We start from the raw sequence: 21593 nt of genomic DNA on the forward strand, positions 1-21593 counted from the left end.
GTATTTGTCTGGTACATTTAATGTAAGTATATGCATGTCCATTTTTTCATACACATTTATATGCATACTTTGAACATTTTGTAGAACTACATTACATAGGATTTCTGAAGTGCATGCTTGTGCAAAACATGCTGCCATAATACTAGGGTATAATATATATATATATATATATATATATATATATATATATATATATATATATATATATATATATATATATATATATATATATATATATATATATTTAGTAAAAACATTCATGCCTTAAAGTTTAATACAAGAGAAATTGTTTTAATAAAAAAAAATAGTTCCTGTTCTTTCAGGCAGTTTCTTGTAGATGCCAATTGGAGATTTGGGACACTGGCATTGAGTGCTGGCTCAGATCGAGGGATTTGGGACGGTCAAGGCGTGCACTTGTCAGATTTCTTCTGTAAGCAAATGCTGCATAAATATGTGAGTGAGAAGATTTGTGTGTTCAACCATCTGCAGAAACAAGCTAGCCAGCCTGAGTGCTCCACAGCTGCTGACAGTCATTAGATATTGAATTTTCTTGGTTTGTTCCCATGCACTGGAATCCAGGGTTTAGGAAAATGGGAGTTAGAAGAGCAAGGACAATTTGTTGCATATTTTTTTTTTATTTTTTTTTTTTATGTTGTTTACTTATGTAGTCTGAAACTGGTAAATGTATAGGGGTACAGCTGCACTGATGTCCAAACTAGCTGTTATTTAAGAATATTTTTGAAAGAAGTCTATCATGCTTGCCAAGGCAGCATTTCATTGACAAAAATTCAATAAAAACTGAAGTAACAAAAAACTTTTCTATTTGTATATAATATAAAATGTAATTTTCATTCCTGTGATGCAAAGCTTAAGGAAATCATTCTAACATGCTGATTTTTCTGCTCGGAAAAACATTTCTAACTATTGTCAATGTTGAAAACTGCAGGATTATTTGATGAATAAAACATTCAAAAGAACAGCTTTTATTTAGAATAAGAGCCATTTTTAACTATGTCTCAAATGCCAACCAGTTTATTATGAAAAAAAGACCAAGTACTACTATAGTATATAATTTACAGTAAGTATGCTTTTCATTTTAGAAGGAATCTCAAGCCAGACATATTTGGTTTGGTTTGGTTTAATTGTTTGTAATGTATAGACACAGTTACTGTGATGAAATCCTGCCTGAAATGTTTCACTCATATCGTTTAGTCTCAAACCAGAGATATAAGAGGCTGGTGACTGTTTGATTAAAGCTGTTTTAAGATTTTTGGTGCTTACACAAACACAAAGCGGAAACTTTGATTTATTGAGATTTATTGTGAGCACGCAATGTTTATTATTTTCTCTCAATATTTAAATATGATTTTTTTCAGTGCAATTTATCCACTCATCTTCTTTCTACATGTCAGGTAAAAAAAAACCTTCCTATAATATTCTTCTCTTTATTATCTCCCAAAATGAACCGCGTGCTTTAGATGTTGTACACTAGAGGTCGCCAGTGAGTCTTCTGTGCAGTGCACCTGAATGTCATTGTGTTGAGAGGATCTTCTGCTGCAGAGTTTGCATGACTTTTGAACATATGACTTGCAAAGTGTTGTTTTATTGTTATTTTGAAAAGAAAAAATGACTTCAGAGACACCTTAGTCTCACAAGTATCTTTAAAACCGTTCACAACTGTAAGTAAGTAACATAAAAGTATGGATTTGTCTGAATTGATACCAGTCTGATTTCTCTGACAGCAGTCTGATTAGCGCTTGCCTAACTGTTAGTTCAAGGCTCAGTCTTTAAATAGTGCCTATATTTACTCAACTGACCCCAGGTGTGTATCTGCGTCACAAAATCCTTCTGTTGCTTGATGCTCAGTGTTGTTTTAGTATTTAATTTATATACTATTATAGTGGTTATTAATATTTTTACTTGGCTTTTAAATGTATATTTTCTGGTTTCATTTTAATGTAATTTTTAAGTAATTTTATGCACTTTTTACTACTTCAACTTTATTTTCGTTAGACATAAAGGCAACATTTCTAATTAAAAATGTTTAATCTAATATTTATATTATTTTACTTTAGCTTTATTTCAATTAACCAAAAATCCTTAAAAATAAAATTACTAACAGGGTTATCATTTTTGGGTGAACTATCCCTTTAAATCAGTTCCACTGAAGTCACACAAGCATCAGATCAATGTCTATCTTCCTGATGATTTTCAACATCAACACGTCTATTTAGACGTGTAAAACTGAAGTACACATTGAAATTGGTTGCTGACATGAATTATTGCCCTCTCTCTATATTTCTCTCACTGTCTATTAATCTCCTATTCACAAATAGAGGCCAAAAGAGGCTCAGCCAGCTGGATAAGATTATCTCTTTTTTTCTGATTAGAAATCAACGTCAGCAGACCCCACTAAAAGACTCTAGTGTACCATCCTCTCTCTGAGCTCCGCCCCTCTCCGTCCTCCCGGCTGATATAAGGACGCCCACACCGACTCCAAACACTGAGAGAGGGAGAAAACCAGAGGTCACGCTGATAAGAGGAAAAAAAAAGGCCACCGGCATATCTGAGAGACTTGACAGAGAGACAAATCAGAGAGAGAGAAGAGACAACACCACGAGCACTGAAGAACACTGCCTGGAGGACAGGACGCCACGTGTGTGTGTGTGTGTGTGTTGAGACAAGCATAGGTAGATTCCAGTGAGAGCTGTGAGACTAACAGAGGACGAAAGCACATCATGGATCCCTCGAGTAACTCCGAGGGCCCCGTGGAACACAAAGAAAGGAGGAAAATCCAGTTCGCCGTCCAGGCAACAGAACCGACTCAGCTGGACCCTCGGCAGGTTGAAATGGTACGACTTTCTCACATACACACACACACACACACACACATGCTGACTGGTACCAATGACCCTTATGGGCCCTGAGCTTCTTTATCCTGATGGCGAAACAGTTTAAAGAATGACTCTGAGGTGTTAGTTTGTGTGATGGACTGTTGGAGATGTGCTTTTCAGCCTGTTAAAGAACATGTCTGGGTCATATTTCAAGCTGAAATCAAGTTTACTTGAAGCTTACTTTTATTTATTTTGCATTGTGACATTTTCATTACTCTCCTGACTTCCGTTCAAAAAAAAAAGTAATAACTTATGTATGCTATTCTATTTATGCCATTTAAAAAAGCAAACATTTTAAAATAATGTATTTTTTAACAAATTGATTGAAAATGGATAGGTTCTATCTTACAGAAAATTGAATCACAATAAATGGAAATTACAAAAAAAAAGTATATAACTCTTTATTTATGCAATTTTAATAACAACTAAAAAATGTAGAAATGGAATGAAAAGTAACATTTTAAAATAAAAATAATACTTAAAAAAAAATGTCAGAGGAATGAGAATCTAATGATAATTCAGGACATTCTGGGAGAAATGTGCTTATCCTTAAAATAACTTCCAAATGCAAAACAATCTTTTTGGTCTGAAAAATAGGCTTCTTTGTGTAAAATAATTTTATTTGAATTTTGGGGTCAAATATGACCAAGAGATATGTTTGCCCTACACACTCACTGAGCACGCTCATAAAATGCAAAGTTTTAAGGCTATGAATCTGTCCTGGAAATGGTAAACTGTGTGTGACCTGGACTGGGGTGAGTTGATGTTCTGGATACATGGCTCTGCAAGCACTGGGTAAACTACACTGTGTTCATCTGTGTGTTTCTAAGTCCGCTATTGATTTTGATTGCATTGAGTTGCATTGCACATACTTTTTTGAGATAAAGAGGTGCATCAACGGCTGTGAATTTGTCTTTTTTTTCTGGATCTCTGAAAGTGCAGATGCAAGGCTGTGTGTGTGTGTGTGATCCTGGATCCTGTCCTGTTGGTGTTGTAATTTTAGTCTTAAAGTGGGTCGGGGTGCTGTTCTGTACTGTGCTGCTGCAGTGATTTACCAGCGTATCATCCTCGCGAGACACAAGTGAAAAGAGGTGAGAGGAAGAGAACTGCTCTATACCAGTTCACGGAAACATTTGTAAAGACATTTATATGGTAAAGGTATTGTTCATACAAAAATGAAGATTCAGTCATTATTTACACAATCATTTGAATTAGTCTGTTCTGCAACACAAGAAGAGATGTTTTGAAAAATGTCCTGACCACAGCGATCTCTTCTCCAATCAGTCCAATATATTAGTATTGAGTTTTTATTATTATTATTGTCTTGAATTAGTTTTTGTTTTTATATTTTGTTTTTAATTTTATTTGTTGTCATTTTTAGTAGTCCAACATCCTGCGGCGCAAGAGACGTGATCAGTAAATTTCATATACATTGTTGTTTATTTCACTCAACATTTCAGGTAAAATTTTTAAATGGTTTTAATTTCAGTTATTTTAGTACATCAACTTAAACTAGCACAAACTTTTTAATATATTTAGTTTAATTGATTAAAAAAAAAATTTTTCCGTATGGTTTTAATTTTAGTTTCAGGCTTAATTTTAGTTATCTATAATAACCCTGGCACCACTTCAGACCAAAATGTTAAAAATCACAATTTCACAAAACATCACAAAAACAAGTAGTAAAAATGATTATTATAGTAAAAATAAAGTATATAAAAAAGTAAATATAGTAAAAATAAAAATTATTATATTTTCGCTATATTCTAGTATTCTTCAGCAAAAAAAAAAGTCATAGTTTTCTTCCTTTTTTTGAGTCAGATCCACTAATTTTCTTAGTTGGTTGATTGGTTGAATGATTTCTTTATAAATTTGGCTGTTCCTGTTCCTATGAAAAGAAAATGAGAACGTGGTAACAGAATTGAAATTTTTGCATGAACCATTTATTTATGAATTAATTTATTAATCAAATATAATGTGCCTTGTGGCAAATGACCTGATTTTGTCCTTTATGCCTCTTCTTGTGATGGAAGCATGTGTTGTGCTTGTAAGTGCCCAGTTTAATGTTTGTTTGTGACATAAACGAAACCTGCTGATCATCATCTACAGCAGAATTTGAAAATGATCCAAAGTGCATCTTGAGCCTCAAGGAAAGGAAGGACATCTGATCATTTGGTCTTAAATTGAAATCTAAGGCTGTTTTAACATCATTTGATGATGTGTACATCAGCTTCTCTTTCTTTAATCGTATTTTGTAGCGCATGGAAACAATCCAGCAGCGTCTGAGGAACAGCTTGAGCTGAGTCAGGTTTTTTTATTTTTACTTTTTTCTCTCTGGTTCCTAACTGAATCTTCCGGACATGTTTTAAAATGATGCATGCAGCTAAGTAGTTAATCTGATATATATATTTTCAAAATTTTTACTAATCAGAAATTTTTCTTAAGCAGGAAATGATAATAGAATTTCTGAAGGATCATGTGACACTGTAGACTGGAGTAATGATGCTGGAACTCCAGTTTGATCACAGGAATAAATTACTTTTTAAGTGAGATTATAATAGAAAACAGTTATTTAAAATGTTCATATTTCAGAATATTACTGTTTTAAGTGTATTTGTGATCTTTAAAGCTTTTAAAAATGTAAGTTACATTTTATAAAATTAAGACATTCTCTGGTAAGTTTCCTGAAAATTAATTTGACCTTGTTATAAAGGTTTTAAAGAAGGGGAAAAAACATTATTTTCTATTTTGCAGTGCAGATGAAACCTGATTGTCGTGCAGGACTTGGACAGGGTTGCGTGCCCTTAACTTCACATATTAACAGAAACCAGGGTTGCTACTCCACCGTCCTAGTTTTTATAATTGCCTTCAAACTTTTAGCTACTTTTATAACAAGGACCTAAAGAACAGAGATCAATGAAGACATTAAGATGTGAACTAGCGACCCGCTTCATTTTTTATTTAATTTTTGATAAACACCCATAATTACATTCTTATTTAGATGAAAAACGACTGATGCTGATCCAAACTATGGCCTCTATTTATATACAGCAGCACAATGTAACTTCAGACATCCCAAAGAGGATAAAACACCCAGGAGAGCTTCATCAGCCTAGATCTGCGCTTCATAATGAGGCTTTAATGAACCTCCATTACACAGAATTATAAAATAAATAAATCATGGGAAAATTAACACCTAGTTAGAGTAACATCGATGGAAAAATGGATATTGTGCCCTAGTTCACTTCTAATTCAATGATGCCATGAGGTCCAGTACTGTTTTTTGTTTTGACGGGTCACATGAGGAAGTTTTCATTGTGACAACATGCCCCACTACTGGATTTCACCTTTTTAATTAACTCCATTTTTTCTCTCTCTCTCTCGTCAATAATGGTGGGAAAGTTCAGTAGCTCTGTTGTAGTCAAGACTAGCTAGGATTGGTCTGCTTTAAGTCGTTGAAAGTAAAACTAAATCTGCTCTTCCCTGTCAAACAATATGAATTTCATATTAATGACTTAAAGAGTTAACATTCATAAATGACTTTGTATCTCATGTTACAGTCGTCCGGGCCAAAATACACTAAATAGCATTTTAAGTGCATCACACAATGAACAATAGAAAGACAATGTACTTGTAAAACACATGTAAAACAGTGTTATAAACCACAGTACATACTACCATTATGTTTTATAAGAAGCTTCTTATGTGTTCCTTATGGGTTAAGTTTTAAATAACTTTTCTATCTGAATATATTTTAGAGTGTAAATTATTCCTATAGTGAATAGTCAGCATCATTCTTGTCACATGATCCTTCAGAAATCATTCTCATGCTTTCTCTCTCTCTCTCTCTCTCTCTCTCTCGCTCACTTACTCGCTCTCACTCTTTCTCTCTCGCTCACTCTCTCTCGCTCACTCTCGCTCTCTCTCACTCTTTCTCTCTCTCTCGCTCACTCTCTCTCTCTCTCACTCACTCTCGCTCTCTCTCACTCTTTCTCTCTCTCTCGCTCACTCTCTCACTCTCTCACTCTCTCTCTCTCGCTCACTCTCTCTCTCTCTCTCTCGCTCACTCTCTCTCACTCTCTCGCTCACTCTCTCACTCTCGCTCTCTCTCTCGCTCACTCTCTCTCACTCTTTCTCTCTCTCGCTCACTCTCACTCACTCTCACTCACTCTCTCTCTCTCGCTCTCTCACTCTCGCTCTCTCGCTCACTCTCATTCTCTCTCTCTCGCTCACTCTCTCTCTCTCTCTATCTCTCTCGCTCACTCTCTCACTCTCTGTCTCTCGCTCACTCTCTCGCTCGCTCTCTCACTCTCTGTCTCTCGCTCACTCTCTCGCTCGCTCTCTCACTCTCTCTCTCGCTCTCTCTCGCTCTCTCTCTCTATGATTCAAGAAAAGATAATTTCTCATGTGATTAATCTCTCCAAAGGTAAATGTCACTATATTATTCTGTGATATAGTCGGGCTGCTCTCTAATCCCGTGCTTCAGTATAAAGCGATGTAGTGTACAGTAGACACTTGCATCAAGGAATACATCTGTGATGGATTTAGTGTATGATATATTAGTGCAAGGGTCTCCAAACTCAGTCCTGGAGGGCCGGTGTCCTACAGAGATTAGCTCCAACCCTGATTAAACACACCTCAACCAGCTAATGAAGGTCTTACTAGGCGTATTAGAAACTCTGCAGGACACCGGCCCTCCAGGACCCTCCTCTAAAGGGTCTATAGATTGCTATCGGAGACATTCATTTGATAATGAGAGTATTTATAGTATCCGAATCTAATTATGTGAACCTAAGGGACACTTAGGGGTTTATTGATCACGGTGGTCTCTTTACCTATGACCTGAAAAAGTGCAGAGTCATCACACAAGCCACAAGAATAAACCGCTCCTGAACTCATAGAATTGAAGGATGACTCATTACAACCGAAGCTCTGTTGTCAGAATCTGTGACGTGTTGTTGAGTTCCACTCTTTACTTCTTTTTTAGACGGTTGGAAGCACTGATGTGTTTCTTTTATTTGTTGGTTTTGTGTCTCTGTTGCTGAAATGGTGTAGTGTGGAGATTGCAGCACAGGATGGTTTCAGTTTGTTGGTTTGGATTGATGAACTTTCAGCTCTTGACCTCGGGTCACTCAGGGGGGGGGTTGTCCCTATAACAAGTGGAATGCAAGCCGCTTTGGATGAAAACATCTGCAAACTGAGTGAATGTCTCGGAGAAAACAGCTCAGTCCCGCAAAGTAGAATTAGAGATTGTATGGAGATCTAGTACGTAGGATAGAGTCAGGGATAGATTTGTACATTTATATTTTAAACAGACTGGACACAAGTTTTACTTTATAATGAACTGAATATATTGGATTTATATATTTTATTTGAATTTTCATTAGATTGTATAATATATTTAATAGATTATATCTTAATTAATAGCTGAATTAATGTAGATTTGGCGATGTAGATTTAATTTTTTTATAATAATCCATCCTAATTTATAATGGAATATATATAAATGTGTGTGTGTGTGTGTTTTATAATAGACAATGTAGTTTTAGAATGGATTGAATGGATATAGGAACTCCATAATAGAATGGATATAGATTTTATTTTACATTAAAATTAACGTTTGATTTATTTTGTAACAGACTGGATGTAGATTTTTATTTTAAATGAGGTTTATTTATATTTTAAACAAGGTTTCTGATCATAAATTATAATTTCAGCAGTACAATTTGAGTGAAAAGTTGTCAAATACATTGGAATTTTAAAAGTATGATTTTATCTTACTATTTGTTGTTTCATTTTGCATAAATAACAGCACCACGTGAACAAAACTTAATCATCACGTTCTCCAGCATGATTTGAGAATGATTCAAGGAGTATATTAGTGCAGAAATATTTCTTATTCGTTGATAACTCATCGCTCTCTTCCTTCAGTTACTTTCGGATTTTATATTTTAAATCTCAGATTTCCAATGTGGCTTGAAACTAAAAGCAAAAGGGGCACATAATCTGTTGCATAAGTAGACATGGTGCCTGCTTGTGTTATAAAGAGGTGATGACAGAGTCAGGGTTTGAGGTTATGTAATTTGAGCGGTGTGAAACTCACACAATGGTCACACTACGCTCCAGAGCCGCTGACTGAAGATCTGCCGGACTCTTCTGGGACAGGAGTGAAAAACACTGCGTAAAAAGTTGCTAGACTCCGGATTTCACAGTTAATCCACTATCTACACACACACAGGCTCATTGACGTCACAAAGTGACCTTTGGTGCGGTGCATGTTTGTGGGTAAACAGAAAAGAACAAGGACTATGGTTTTATACCCAAGTCTATCCACAGGGACCCCATTTAGCAGACCCCTACAAAAACATGGTATTTGCTATATAAACTGTATACTATGGTACTAAGTAATTACTCTATTCATTTACAATAGTAACATGGTACTCCAAGGTAAAGAAAACTATTGTACTATCATGGTAAATGGGGTTCAATCCACCATATAATAGCAAGGGTAGATTATGCATTTCTAAAAAAAAAAGTATAAATATAAAATATATATAAAAGATAGAGTAAGCTTTGTTTATTAAAATAATTTGTATAGTATATTTATATTCAAATAAATGTTGCTCAGTGTACTGTTATTATAATGGACATCTCTGAGCAGCTAGGTTGTTGCTTGCTATCTGTTTCTCAAAATGTCTCTAAAGCACGAGCGTTTCTAGTCTGCAATGCAAAAAATGCTGTAATTGTTTGTGTAAAACTTAAAACAAATATTTAAAAGAACCTGAGGGAAAGAGCCACTTATAATATCATATTGGCAAATCCATCAGGGACGCAGGACTTTCTGTTTGCATAACAAACGCCGTTAACCTGTCATCATCACAACTCTTTTGTGTTACAGTAACTGTGTCTGTGTTATCAAAAACAGGAAGGATTCTGAGTGCTTTTATGTGTACGAAGATGTGGCCGGTAATCTCTTTTCATCAGTAGATACAGTCGTGTGCATATTATGAGGAATAACTTGAGTCAGAGCATGGGAACTTGATAGTTTTTCAAGATTAAAATGTTTTACCTGTCAGTTAGACTGCATGCTGCAAGACATAACATGCTTGTCTGCATTAACAGAAGATGAGGCTATAAGTGTGTTGTATAACACCCTCTTTAACCCCCGGATGGCTGTTGGACCCCAGAAAGTAGAACAAACAACACATGCAATATTGCTCACTTTTTAGTTGAGCAGTTTTGGAGGAATTTGAAGTGTATTTTATATAAAATGGGAATATTATATGTAAAATTCAAGAAGATATGTATTATGTATTTTGATTCATGGAGATACATTCAAACCAAAAATTATTCAGACACTAGATATAATTTTTAATATTTATTTTACTAGTGGGTGCAGGGCACTATAGTTCATTTTATGTAAGTGAGGATAGCAAAATAAAGTAAACTGTGGCATATTAAACCCCAAAAATCTTCATACAGTGGACTACCAGTACATTTTGCACCAAAAATTGAGACACTTTGACCTGACCCTGTTTTGCTTAAGTGTTATCTGACATTATCAAGATGAATTTGTTCTGACACAGTTCTTGTCTTATTTTATTACCACTTTCTAAACCAAAGCGAAAAAACTTTGATAATTTGTGAAAGACTGAAGGTCTCTGAATAAATTTTGGTTCGAGTGTAATTCAAGGAAAATGAGACGCCTCATTTGTGCCTCCTGCAGGAAAACAAACACTTTTATAATGAAAAATGACAATTCTTTTAACATGCTCTGGGATTTATATTTAGACATTTTATAAACCCACTCTTTAAAATTCACTTTTTGTCACTGTTTTATACTGAAGTAGGATGTTGCAAGTGTTTTCAAAAAGTCATTGGATCTGCATGAATCACACAAATGACCTTTGAACTAAAAACATCTCTTCAGCGTCTCTCAAATGTAAATCAAACACCCATCCACAAACATACTGCAATGTTTTGAGAACTTGAACACTGCTGTCCTCATTTTGATGCATTTGGGTTTTTATTTTTATTTATTTTACGTTTGTTTGTTCTGCGCCCCAGAAAGTTTCCCTCAAAAAGTTTTGTTCTTTACGTCTTGTATACATTTTTCTGAAAAATCCTGTCTCATGCGCACAAACTGACAGTCACCACTTATAAGCTACTACTAAATATTGTAGAAACTGAATTTTCTGTAAAGTTGCTTTGTAATGATTTGTATTGTAAAAAGCACTATACAAATAAACTTGAATTGAATTGACCTTTTATTCTGCTAGTAGTAGTATTTTTCTATAATTGTAGTAGTAGTAGTATATGTATTTTACTTGCTTTGCCTCACTCAACACCAGCGATCATTGCCTCCAAAGTGCTGGTTTCATCAAGGTCATATTTTATCAAATATGACCTTGTCTCTAGGCAGACTGATACTCTTGGAATTTGTGTGAAGTCAGCCGGCCTGATTAGATTGTGTAATATGCATCAGATGGTCAGCAAACAGACAGACTGCAGGAATTATTGAATAGTACAGGAACACATGCATGCCAGTTTTGCTTTGAGAGCCAATAATACTGACACAGCCAATTAGGTCAAATGCTAATGTACATGCAAGAGTGGAAAAGGCCGGAGATGGAAAGAATTGCACAATCCATTTTCCAGTGTGAGGTGGGAGACAATGTTTTATGTCAGTTGGCAATTATGTACACATGTAATTTAGACTGCGTAGAGTTCTGAGGAGAAATGATCTGGATTTCTGTATGATTGGCTCCAAAAATGTGCTCTAAACCCCATCAAATATAGTTGTAGCAAACAACGTAAAAGACATTTGACAGTGTTTCTGATTCAATACGGTTCCACACCGATACTGAACAAATGTTAATTTTGTGAACATTGTGAAGGAGGGTTTGCCAAAGAAGACTTTGTTTTCTCCAGAGCACTGTGAACTCTGCTCGAGTGCTGCTGAAGAACATCTGTGTGCCCTTGTGAGACATTTAAAAGGGCGGCAGTTATTTCTGGTCCTTTATTTGGGAGAGCTTGAACATGAAGAAGTTCACTCTTTTTCATTATGTTGATTCATGAACATGCACAAAGCACAAAATGGCCAGATTCGGTAATCGGTATTGGTGGTTCCATGTGGAACTTTTAACATCCATGACCATTTCCATTCTACAAAAGGTTCTTTATGGTGTAAAAAGATTCTTTAGATTATTCAAATGTTCTTTACATTAAGAAAAATGATCTGTATATTCTTGATAGAGCATAACATGTTGAAAATAACCAATTAATATATTTTATTATTTAGTTTGAAAGTTTGCACCTATCTCAACGTATTTTTACATGACACCGAAAAAAAAAAGTTTGTGTGACTAAAATGCTGTATTATGCATGCCAGGCCTGTAGTTGGCGATGACGCTCTGTAAAGAAACACTTCACACCTGCGCACATGCCAGGCGGTAAGGAAGTCGACCGGAAGTTGAAGTCGGCCGGGTGCCGCCATCTTGTAGCAGAACTTCACTTGCGTTAGCATTCCCATTGACTCCCATTCATTTTGGCGTCACTTTGACAGCGAATAACTTTACATCTGAGGCATTTAAAGACTCCGTTTGTCCATTATTTATTTCTAAAGATACACGGCAATGTATAAAGGGCTCCATTACCTTCTATGTTACATTATGGCCCCGTAGAAACAGTTTTGTAAAAATAGGCTAACGATTGCGTCATAACCATTACCGTACAGACAGGAGGAGAAGCTCGCAGGCAATTAACTTAATATGGCGTACTGGCGTTACATTTTAAAATACTATACAAAATAATTAATCATAATACTTACTCCTGCTCACTCACGCCAAAGAACTCCCCGCTCAAGCTCGCCGTCTCTGCAAGATTAACGATGGCAGTTTTCACGCACAGCTACTAGAAGATTTACATCTGTCAGACAGGTTGCTGACGTCCTCAAGCTTCGTTTGAGTCTGCGCGTCAGAAACGGAAGTGCTAAAAAACGCAAAAAATGGGCTTCACTTGTCTCAATTGAGTTCCAATGGGGTCGCTGTGTCCATTTCTTTTACTGTCTATGGCACATGCACACATAGGCCTATAGACTGGACATGTAATATGCATGTAATATGCATGCACATGACATCACAGTTTTCACATTCACGTTTTTGTAATTTGCACTGAGATGATAACGATATCTTTTTCAAAAAGAAATTGCACTTTTTCTAATGTTTGCATTTTTAGGCCAAAAAAAATGCATTAAATGTTTTCAGGTTTTAGCTGGAAACTTAAGTCAATGCCCTCTAAGAGTTTAGCTCTAACCTTGGTCAGACATGCACTGTAACTTTCTAGTAAAAGCTTGCTCAGGTGTGATTGATTAGAGTTGGAGCCAAACTCTGCAGGAATATGGACCTTGAGGGCTAGAGTTAGGAGCAGCTGTGTTAAAGAAAGCCTTGTTGTAATCCTTTAAGGCTTTTGGGTTTCTTTTTTGAAGGTTCCTCTGAAATCTAATCAGGTGTTTGTTTGTTTTTTGTGAAAGATTTCCGCTTTCAATCAGTGCTCTTCACTTTAGGTTTAGTTTGGAATCAAACTTGCTGACTCTGGTTTTCATTGACTGTTAAAATGACACAGTTGGTTTTCTTTTCATTTATTTGTAGTTATTAAACATAAAAACCATATCAAAGTTTAACTGAAATTGAAAGACACTTATCGTCCCTGAATGACATTTTGTCCTGGACCTCATTGTGATGATCGCCAAATATTCTACTGTTCTCTTTTGGTTGTGTACTCCAGAGTCACTTTTTCCATTTGTATCCTTGCGCATTTGGTATCTGGCAGATTCGTATGAATGTTCTCTGTTCCAGGACTGTTGGGTAGAAGAAATCAAAAAGGTTTGAGTGGATGGAGGCAGCAGATATAGTTCTCAAATTCAAATTTGTTGGCCGGGATGTCACATGTGCAATGACATGCGTCATTAAAGTCAACATCTAGAACAGTGTTCCCCACATGGGGATATTGCAGGGGGTCTGTGATAGACTGTTATCAAAATGAATTACAAATAAATACAAATGTATAAAATAAACGAATACAGAATGCTTTATTTAAATAAGATACAAATTACAAGTTAATGTGTTGTGAAATTAATTATTGCTTTGCAGGAGGACTGACCCTGTAAACTTTTTACTGCTAATCACCAATAAATAAAAGTTTCCTGGCTCCTCACTCATAATCGTGCGAAATGTGGTGATTTTCTTTAATTTTCTATTTTCCGGTAACGGTTCTCTACTGCTTGTCTTTTAGATTCGACGACGAAGACCCACACCGGCCACTTTGTTCAGAGTAGCAGACCAAACATCTCCTGAGGATGACATCTCCACCCATCAGGTACCACACTGCCACCTCAGTTCTGGAGGTTAAATGGCAGTCAAAATACATTTGCATGGAAAAGTTACATTGTATATATTTAGGGCAAAAACTTTGCTCATTGAAATCCCTTACAATAAACATACTGTGGCCAAGTGATTATACAGTGCTGATATTATAGATTATATACATATACTGTTGTATCTCTATGGTACATGATAAATAATACCATAGTAAAACATTGCATTAATATAAGAGACAAGCATTTTTCATAATGATTTCAAAATTCGTTCTTGCGGTTGTTTACCCATGTACAATATTTACCAGAAAAATGTAAATGTTCCTATTAAGTAATGTTAAATTAAACTATAAAAATATTTTAATTACTTGAAATAAATTAAACACACACACACACACACACACACACACACACACACACACACATATATATATATATATATATATATACAGTCTTGTTCAAAATAATAGCAGTACAATGTGACTAACCAGAATAATCAAGGTTTTTCGTATATTTTTTTATTGCTACGTGGCAAACAAGTTACCAGTAGGTTCAGTAGATTCTCAGAAAACAAATGAGACCCAGCATTCATGATATGCACGCTCTTAAGGCTGTGCAATTGGGCAATTAGTTGAATTAGTTGAAAGGGGTGTGTTCAAAAAAATAGCAGTGTGGCATTCAATCACTGAGGTCATCAATTTTGTGAAGAAACAGGTGTGAATCAGGTGGCCCCTATTTAAGGATGAAGCCAACACTTGTTGAACATGCATTTGAAAGCTGAGGAAAATGGGTCGTTCAAGACATTGTTCAGAAGAACAGCGTACTTTGATTAAAAAGTTGATTAGAGAGGGGAAAACCTATAAAGAGGTGCAAAAAATGATAGGCTGTTCAGCTAAAATGATCTCCAATGCCTTAAAATGGAGAGCAAAACCAGAGAGACATGGAAGAAAACGGAAGACAACCATCAAAATGGATAGAAGAATAACCAGAATGGCAAAGGCTCAGCCAATGATCACCTCCAGGATGATCAAAGACAGTCTGGAGTTACCTGTAAGTACTGTGACAGTTAGAAGACGTCTGTGTGAAGCTAAACTATTTTCAAGAATCCCCCGCAAAGTCCCTCTGTTAAAAAAAAGGCATGTGCAGAAGGTTACAATTTGCCAAAGAACACATCAACTGGCCTAAAGAGAAATAGAGGAACATTTTGTGGACTGATGAGAGTAAAATTGTTCTTTTTGGGTCCAAGGGCCACAGGCAGTTTGTGAGACGACCCCCAAACTCTGAATTCAAGCCACAGTACACAGTGAAGACAGTGAAGCATGGAGGTGCAAGCATCATGATATGGGCATGTTTCTCCTACTATGGTGTTGGGCCTATTTATCGCATACCAGGGATCATGGATTAGTTTGCATATGTTAAAATACTTGAAGAGGTCATGTTGCCCTATGCTGAAGAGGACATGCCTTTGAAATGGTTGTTTCAACAAGACAATGACCCAAAACACACTAGTAAACGGGCAAAGTCTTGGTTCCAAACCAACAAAATTAATGTTATGGAGTGGCCAGCCCAATCTCCAGACCTTAATCCAATTGAGAACTTGTGGGGTGATATCAAAAATGCTGTTTCTGAAGCAAAACCAAGAAATGTGAATGAATTGTGGAATGTTGTTAAAGAATCATGGAGTGGAATAACAGCTGAGAGGTGCCACAAGTTGGTTGACTCCATGCCACACAGATGTCAAGCAGTTTTAAAAAACTGTGGTCATACAACTAAATATTAGTTTAGTGATTCACAGGATTGCTAAATCCCAGAAAAAAAAATGTTTGTACAAAATAGTTTTGAGTTTGTACAGTCAAAGGTAGACACTGCTATTTTTTTGAACACACCCCTTTCAACTAATTGCCCAATTGCACAGCCTTAAGAGCGTGCATATCATGAATGCTGGGTCTTGTTTGTTTTCTGACAATCTACTGAACCTACTGGTAACTTGTTTGCCACGAAGCAATAAAAAATATACTAAAAACCTTGATTATTCTGGTTAGTCACATTGTACTGCTATTATTTTGAACAAGACTGTATATATATGTGTGTGTGTATATGTGTGTGTATATATATATATATATATATACAGTCTTGTTCAAAATAATAGCAGTAAAATGTGACTAACCAGAATAATCAAGGTTTTTAGTATATTTTTTATTGCTACGTGGCAAACAAGTTACCAGTAGGTTCAGTAGATTGTCAGAAAACAAACAAGACCCAGCATTCATGATATGCACGCTCTTAAGGCTGTGCAATTGGGCAATTAGTTGAAAGGGGTGTGTTCAAAAAAATAGCAGTGTCTACCTTTGACTGTACAAACTCAAAACTATTTTGTACAAACATTTTTTTTTTTCTGGGATTTAGCAATCCTGTGAATCACTAAACTAATATTTAGTTGTATGACCACAGTTTTTTAAAACTGCTTGACATCTGTGTGGCATGGAGTCAACCAACTTGTGGCACCTCTCAGCTGTTATTCCACTCCATGATTCTTTAACAACATTCCACAATTCATTCACATTTCTTGGTTTTGCTTCAGAAACAGCATTTTTGATATCACCCCACAAGTTCTCAATTGGATTAAGGTCTGGAGATTGGGCTGGCCACTCCATAACATTAATTTTGTTGGTTTGGAACCAAGACTTTGCACGTTTACTAGTGTGTTTTGGGTCATTGTCTTGTTGAAACAACCATTTCAAGGGCATGTCCTCTTCAGCATAGGGCAACATGACCTCTTCAAGTATTTTAACATATGCAAACTGATCCATGATCCCTGGTATGCGATAAATAGGCCCAACACCATAGTAGGATAAACATGCCCATATCATGATGCTTGCACCTCCATGCTTCACTGTCTTCACTGTGTACTGTGGCTTGAATTCAGAGTTTGGGGGTCGTCTCACAAACTGCCTGTGGCCCTTGGACCCAAAAAGAACAATTTTACTCTCATCAGTCCACAAAATGTTCCTCCATTTCTCTTTAGGCCAGTTGATGTGTTCTTTGGCAAATTGTAACCTCTTCTGCACATGCCTTTTTTTTAACAGAGGGACTTTGCGGGGGATTCTTGAAAATAGATTAGCTTCACACAGACGTCTTCTAACTGTCACAGTACTTACAGGTAACTCCAGACTGTCTTTGATCATCCTGGAGGTGATCATTGGCTGAGCCTTTGCCATTCTGGTTATTCTTCTATCCATTTTGATGGTTGTCTTCCGTTTTCTTCCACGTCTCTCTGGTTTTGCTCTCCATTTTAAGACATTGGAGATCATTTTAGCTGAACAGCCTATCATTTTTTGCACCTCTTTATAGGTTTTCCCCTCTCTAATCAACTTTTTAATCAAAGTACGCTGTTCTTCTGAACAATGTCTTGAACAACCCATTTTCCTCAGCTTTCAAATGCATGTTCAACAAGTGTTGGCTTCATCCTTAAATAGGGGCCACCTGATTCACACCTGTTTCTTCACAAAATTGATGACCTCAGTGATTGAATGCCACACTGCTATTTTTTTGAACACACCCCTTTCAACTAATTCAACTAATTGCCCAATTGCACAGCCTTAAGAGCGTGCATATCATGAATGCTGGGTCTCATTTGTTTTCTGAGAATCTACTGAACCTACTGGTAACTTGTTTGCCACGTAGCAATAAAAAATATACTAAAAACCTTGATTATTCTGGTTAGTCACATTGTACTGCTATTATTTTGAACAATACTGTATATATATGTATGTATATATATATGTATATATATATATATGTGTATATGTATATATATATGTATATATATATATATGTGTATATGTATATATATATATATATATATATGTATATGTATATATATATGTATATATATGTGTATATATATATATATATATATATATATATATATATATATATATATATATATGTATATATATATATATGTGTGTGTGTGTATATATGTTTAATTTATTTCAAGTTGTTATTATATATATATATATATATATATATATATATATATATATATATATATATATATATATATATATATATATATAAACTATATTAAAAAGCTCATAAAAATTAAAAACAATAAATGATTTTATATATATGGTATTTACATTTAACACATATGCCATCTTCAGTGGGTTGTAGGAGAAAATGGTGTCCTCAAGCCAAAACGAATCAACCCGAATATCTACCAGCCACCCTCATTAAAAGGTAAACGCCTGTGTTTTGTCTGTGATATTTGATCTGTTTCTGTTGTATTGTGTATGAATTGTTTCAGAAGACTTTGCTGCACCGTGCCGGCCCTGGGTTTAAAAACTGTCCCAAGCTGCAAGTCTGTTTTTCCCCATTTTCCCATGTGTGTGTGAGTAAGATTAGAGATGGTGACAGCTGTGATGGGTGTGAGTCTGTGCTGCTCTGGATCATCCTGGATTACAGCTGCAAACACAGAGGTTTTAGAGGACAGACGTCCATCACAAACATTCGCCAAGATTGGGATCCACTGACAACAGTCTAGATTCCTAGATTATGTCAACATATTAATGCTGTTATTTTCGTCTTTTGCTTCATTTAGATATATTTTCATTGACGAAGCAAAATGAAATAACTGGCAGTATTTTTGTCTTAATTGTAAGTTACATAATGTTAACTTATTGTTTATAGAAAAATTCTTTTGAAATTGTTATATTGAGTTTGACAGCACTACTGCTTTTCTAAAAAAAAATTAGATTTTTTGTAATATGTAAACTCAGAATTGTGAGGAAAGTCAGAATTGTGAGATCTAAACTCGAAATTTAAAGAGTCAGAATTTATCTTTAGTTTATATCTTGCAATTCTGAATTTTAATATCAGAATTTTGACATTTTCACTCAGAATTGTGAGGAAAAAAGTCTGAATTGTCAAAAAAAAAAATTGTAACATTGATGGCATGAATCTGTTTTATTAGTAATGTGTGAAAGTAAAAGAATGTAAAGAAGCTGTACATTACTGTGATATTGTCTCTGAATGTGTGTTTTGTGAATCATAAAGACGACGTGGTTTATCCCTGTCCATACATGTCCTGTCATTGAATGTCAGCATAAATGAAAAAAACCTTTTCTGGTTGGCACGGTGCAGAAGTCCTGTTAGAAAAGTAAACAGACCCATCCCTCTTTACCTGTGTGTGTTTGAGTACGTTCCTGTGTTTTCTCCTTGTGGTTTGGTGATCCCTGATTTGTGAATCCCCCTGTGTGTGTGTGTGTGTGTGTGTGTGTTTATAGCTGTGCAGCAGATGGCTGAAGCTCAAATGCAGAAATTAGGTGTGTATCCTCATGTAGAGGAGGAAGGGGAGGAGCCTCTTCAGAGAGAGGGGGAGGAGCTTTCCTCATCCTGCATACCTGGTAATCTTAATATCACATCAGAGGAACCCTCTACATATGCATGTCATAATCATCATCAAGAATTCTCACATCAGTGATTTCATTTTTTACTTTATAATATTTCATATTAAGATCTAATTATATATTTTATAATATTTTATACAAGTTTAGTTATTTATTAATGCTGTCAGTAATATATATATATATATATATATATATATATATATATATATATATATATATATATATATATATAATATTTTTTTTTATTTTGTTATTAGAAAAGGTTACTGCTGATCATTCACATCAACCTTACAGAAACAATAGTAAGAGAAGACACTTTCTATTATTTCAGATTAATATATACCTTTTCCACTACTATAACTATTATTTTTTTAAAGGAGTAAATGTAAAGAAAAGCCAAATGTTACGTTTTAATGTTTATTTAAACATTTCATTTGAATTATGCATATGCAATAAATTTCTATTGAATAATGCATTAAACAGCAATAAAACGACAGTACCAGATATTGTGAATTCTGTTAATTATATCAATAGTAATTGATGATAACGCAGACAAGTTTCCGGAGACTGACCCACAGACAAATATATTGTAGGCACACATTTAGACACTATTAAGCACAGTTTTCATGCAGATGGAGGTGGACTTGGGGTTATTGGGGTTTTAAGATTTTGTTTTCAGTGGGGAAAAACTGAAGAGAATTCTTTTTTAACATTCCACAGAAGTGATCTTGGGTCCAGAATAGAGTCTTTCGTTGTGCATCTCTATTTTTTCCCCATTAAATTTTAGTGCACATTTACTCTTTTTATAAAAAGTTCTGTCTTGGTCTTATATTTAAGCACTGATCAAGTATATTTGGTCTTTAAAACATCATTTTTTCTTATGTTGTGCATCACTTTTATGACCAGTTCGAATGGTTCAGGTCAACAAACATTATCATATTTGCATGCAGCATGAAACCCCGAAAACATTAGCCAATCAAAGATGAGAGATTATCTGTTGATTCTATTTTATTTATTTAATAAATACAAATTTTAAAGATTCACAGGAGCAAAGGGGCATGGCAGAACACCAGCCTGGCATGAGAAAGACAGGAACCACGACACCGACTGATGAAGAGGAGGAGGAGGAAGAAGTGGACGATATGGCAGAAGATGAGTGCAGAAATATGGACTGAAAGAGCGAAAGTTTGAGAAACTTAAGAGATTTTTTCATAATGCAGATCCTTGTTTGTAAATCAGAATTATTGTTCAATGATTACTGGTCAATAATTCCATCATTTGATAAAAACAGCTGTCTGTTTGTATTCAGAGACTCTAAAAGACTGGCATTTTGAAAGGGATCAAATAACCTCGAACAAATAATTCACCCCACGTTGCCATGAAATAGAAAAATAAGGTCAAATCCATCAGCAGTCATATTATACCATCCCTGCGTTTCATAGATTCAGACAAACAAGTAGAAATGTTTAGTTCTAAGAGCAGCGCGGTACTAATGTGAAGTGTTGAGAAATGTGTTCATCTCATGTTTTATGCGTGTGTTTGAGTCTCAGTATGTTTTGTGATCGGTGCATTTCCGTGGGCCTACACTGCCATCTGGAGTACAGAAAAATGTTATAATGAATTCCATGAACTAATATGCCAAGAACAATAATCCCAGAGCACATGCAAAGTATTTCACAGTATTATTGTGTAGCTTTATTTGTTAAACCTCTGCCCACATCCTGGCAGTTGGACTGCACTTCAAACTATTGTTAATTTGGCAGAAGAAAAAAAAAAGAATCTAATTATATTTGCATATTTATAAATATACATGTATTTATAAAAATGTAACATTTAATATTTGCATATTTATAAATATAATTATATTTATAAAAACAAAACATTATATATTTGAAAAAAATAAATAATATATAT

At 35.2% G+C, this 21593-nt stretch overlaps 1 protein-coding gene across 1 annotated transcript; it reads left to right on the top strand.

Annotated features, from left to right (window-relative positions):
* The first annotated feature begins 2508 nt into the window (after positions 1-2508).
* LOC113062630 (protein phosphatase 1 regulatory subunit 1B-like) lies at positions 2509-21428 on the top strand. Its single transcript, XM_026232610.1, has 5 exons — positions 2509-2852; positions 14187-14270; positions 18435-18510; positions 19557-19676; positions 20718-21428. The coding sequence occupies exons 1-5, from the start codon at positions 2739-2741 to the stop codon at positions 20852-20854; spliced, it is 531 nt and encodes a 176-aa protein (XP_026088395.1). The 5' UTR covers positions 2509-2738; the 3' UTR covers positions 20855-21428.
* Positions 21429-21593: the final 165 nt, after the last annotated feature.

The sequence above is a fragment of the Carassius auratus genome, chromosome 44, assembly GCF_003368295.1.
Source record: "Carassius auratus strain Wakin chromosome 44, ASM336829v1, whole genome shotgun sequence".
In the NCBI taxonomy this organism is placed as follows: Eukaryota; Metazoa; Chordata; class Actinopteri; order Cypriniformes; family Cyprinidae; genus Carassius; species Carassius auratus.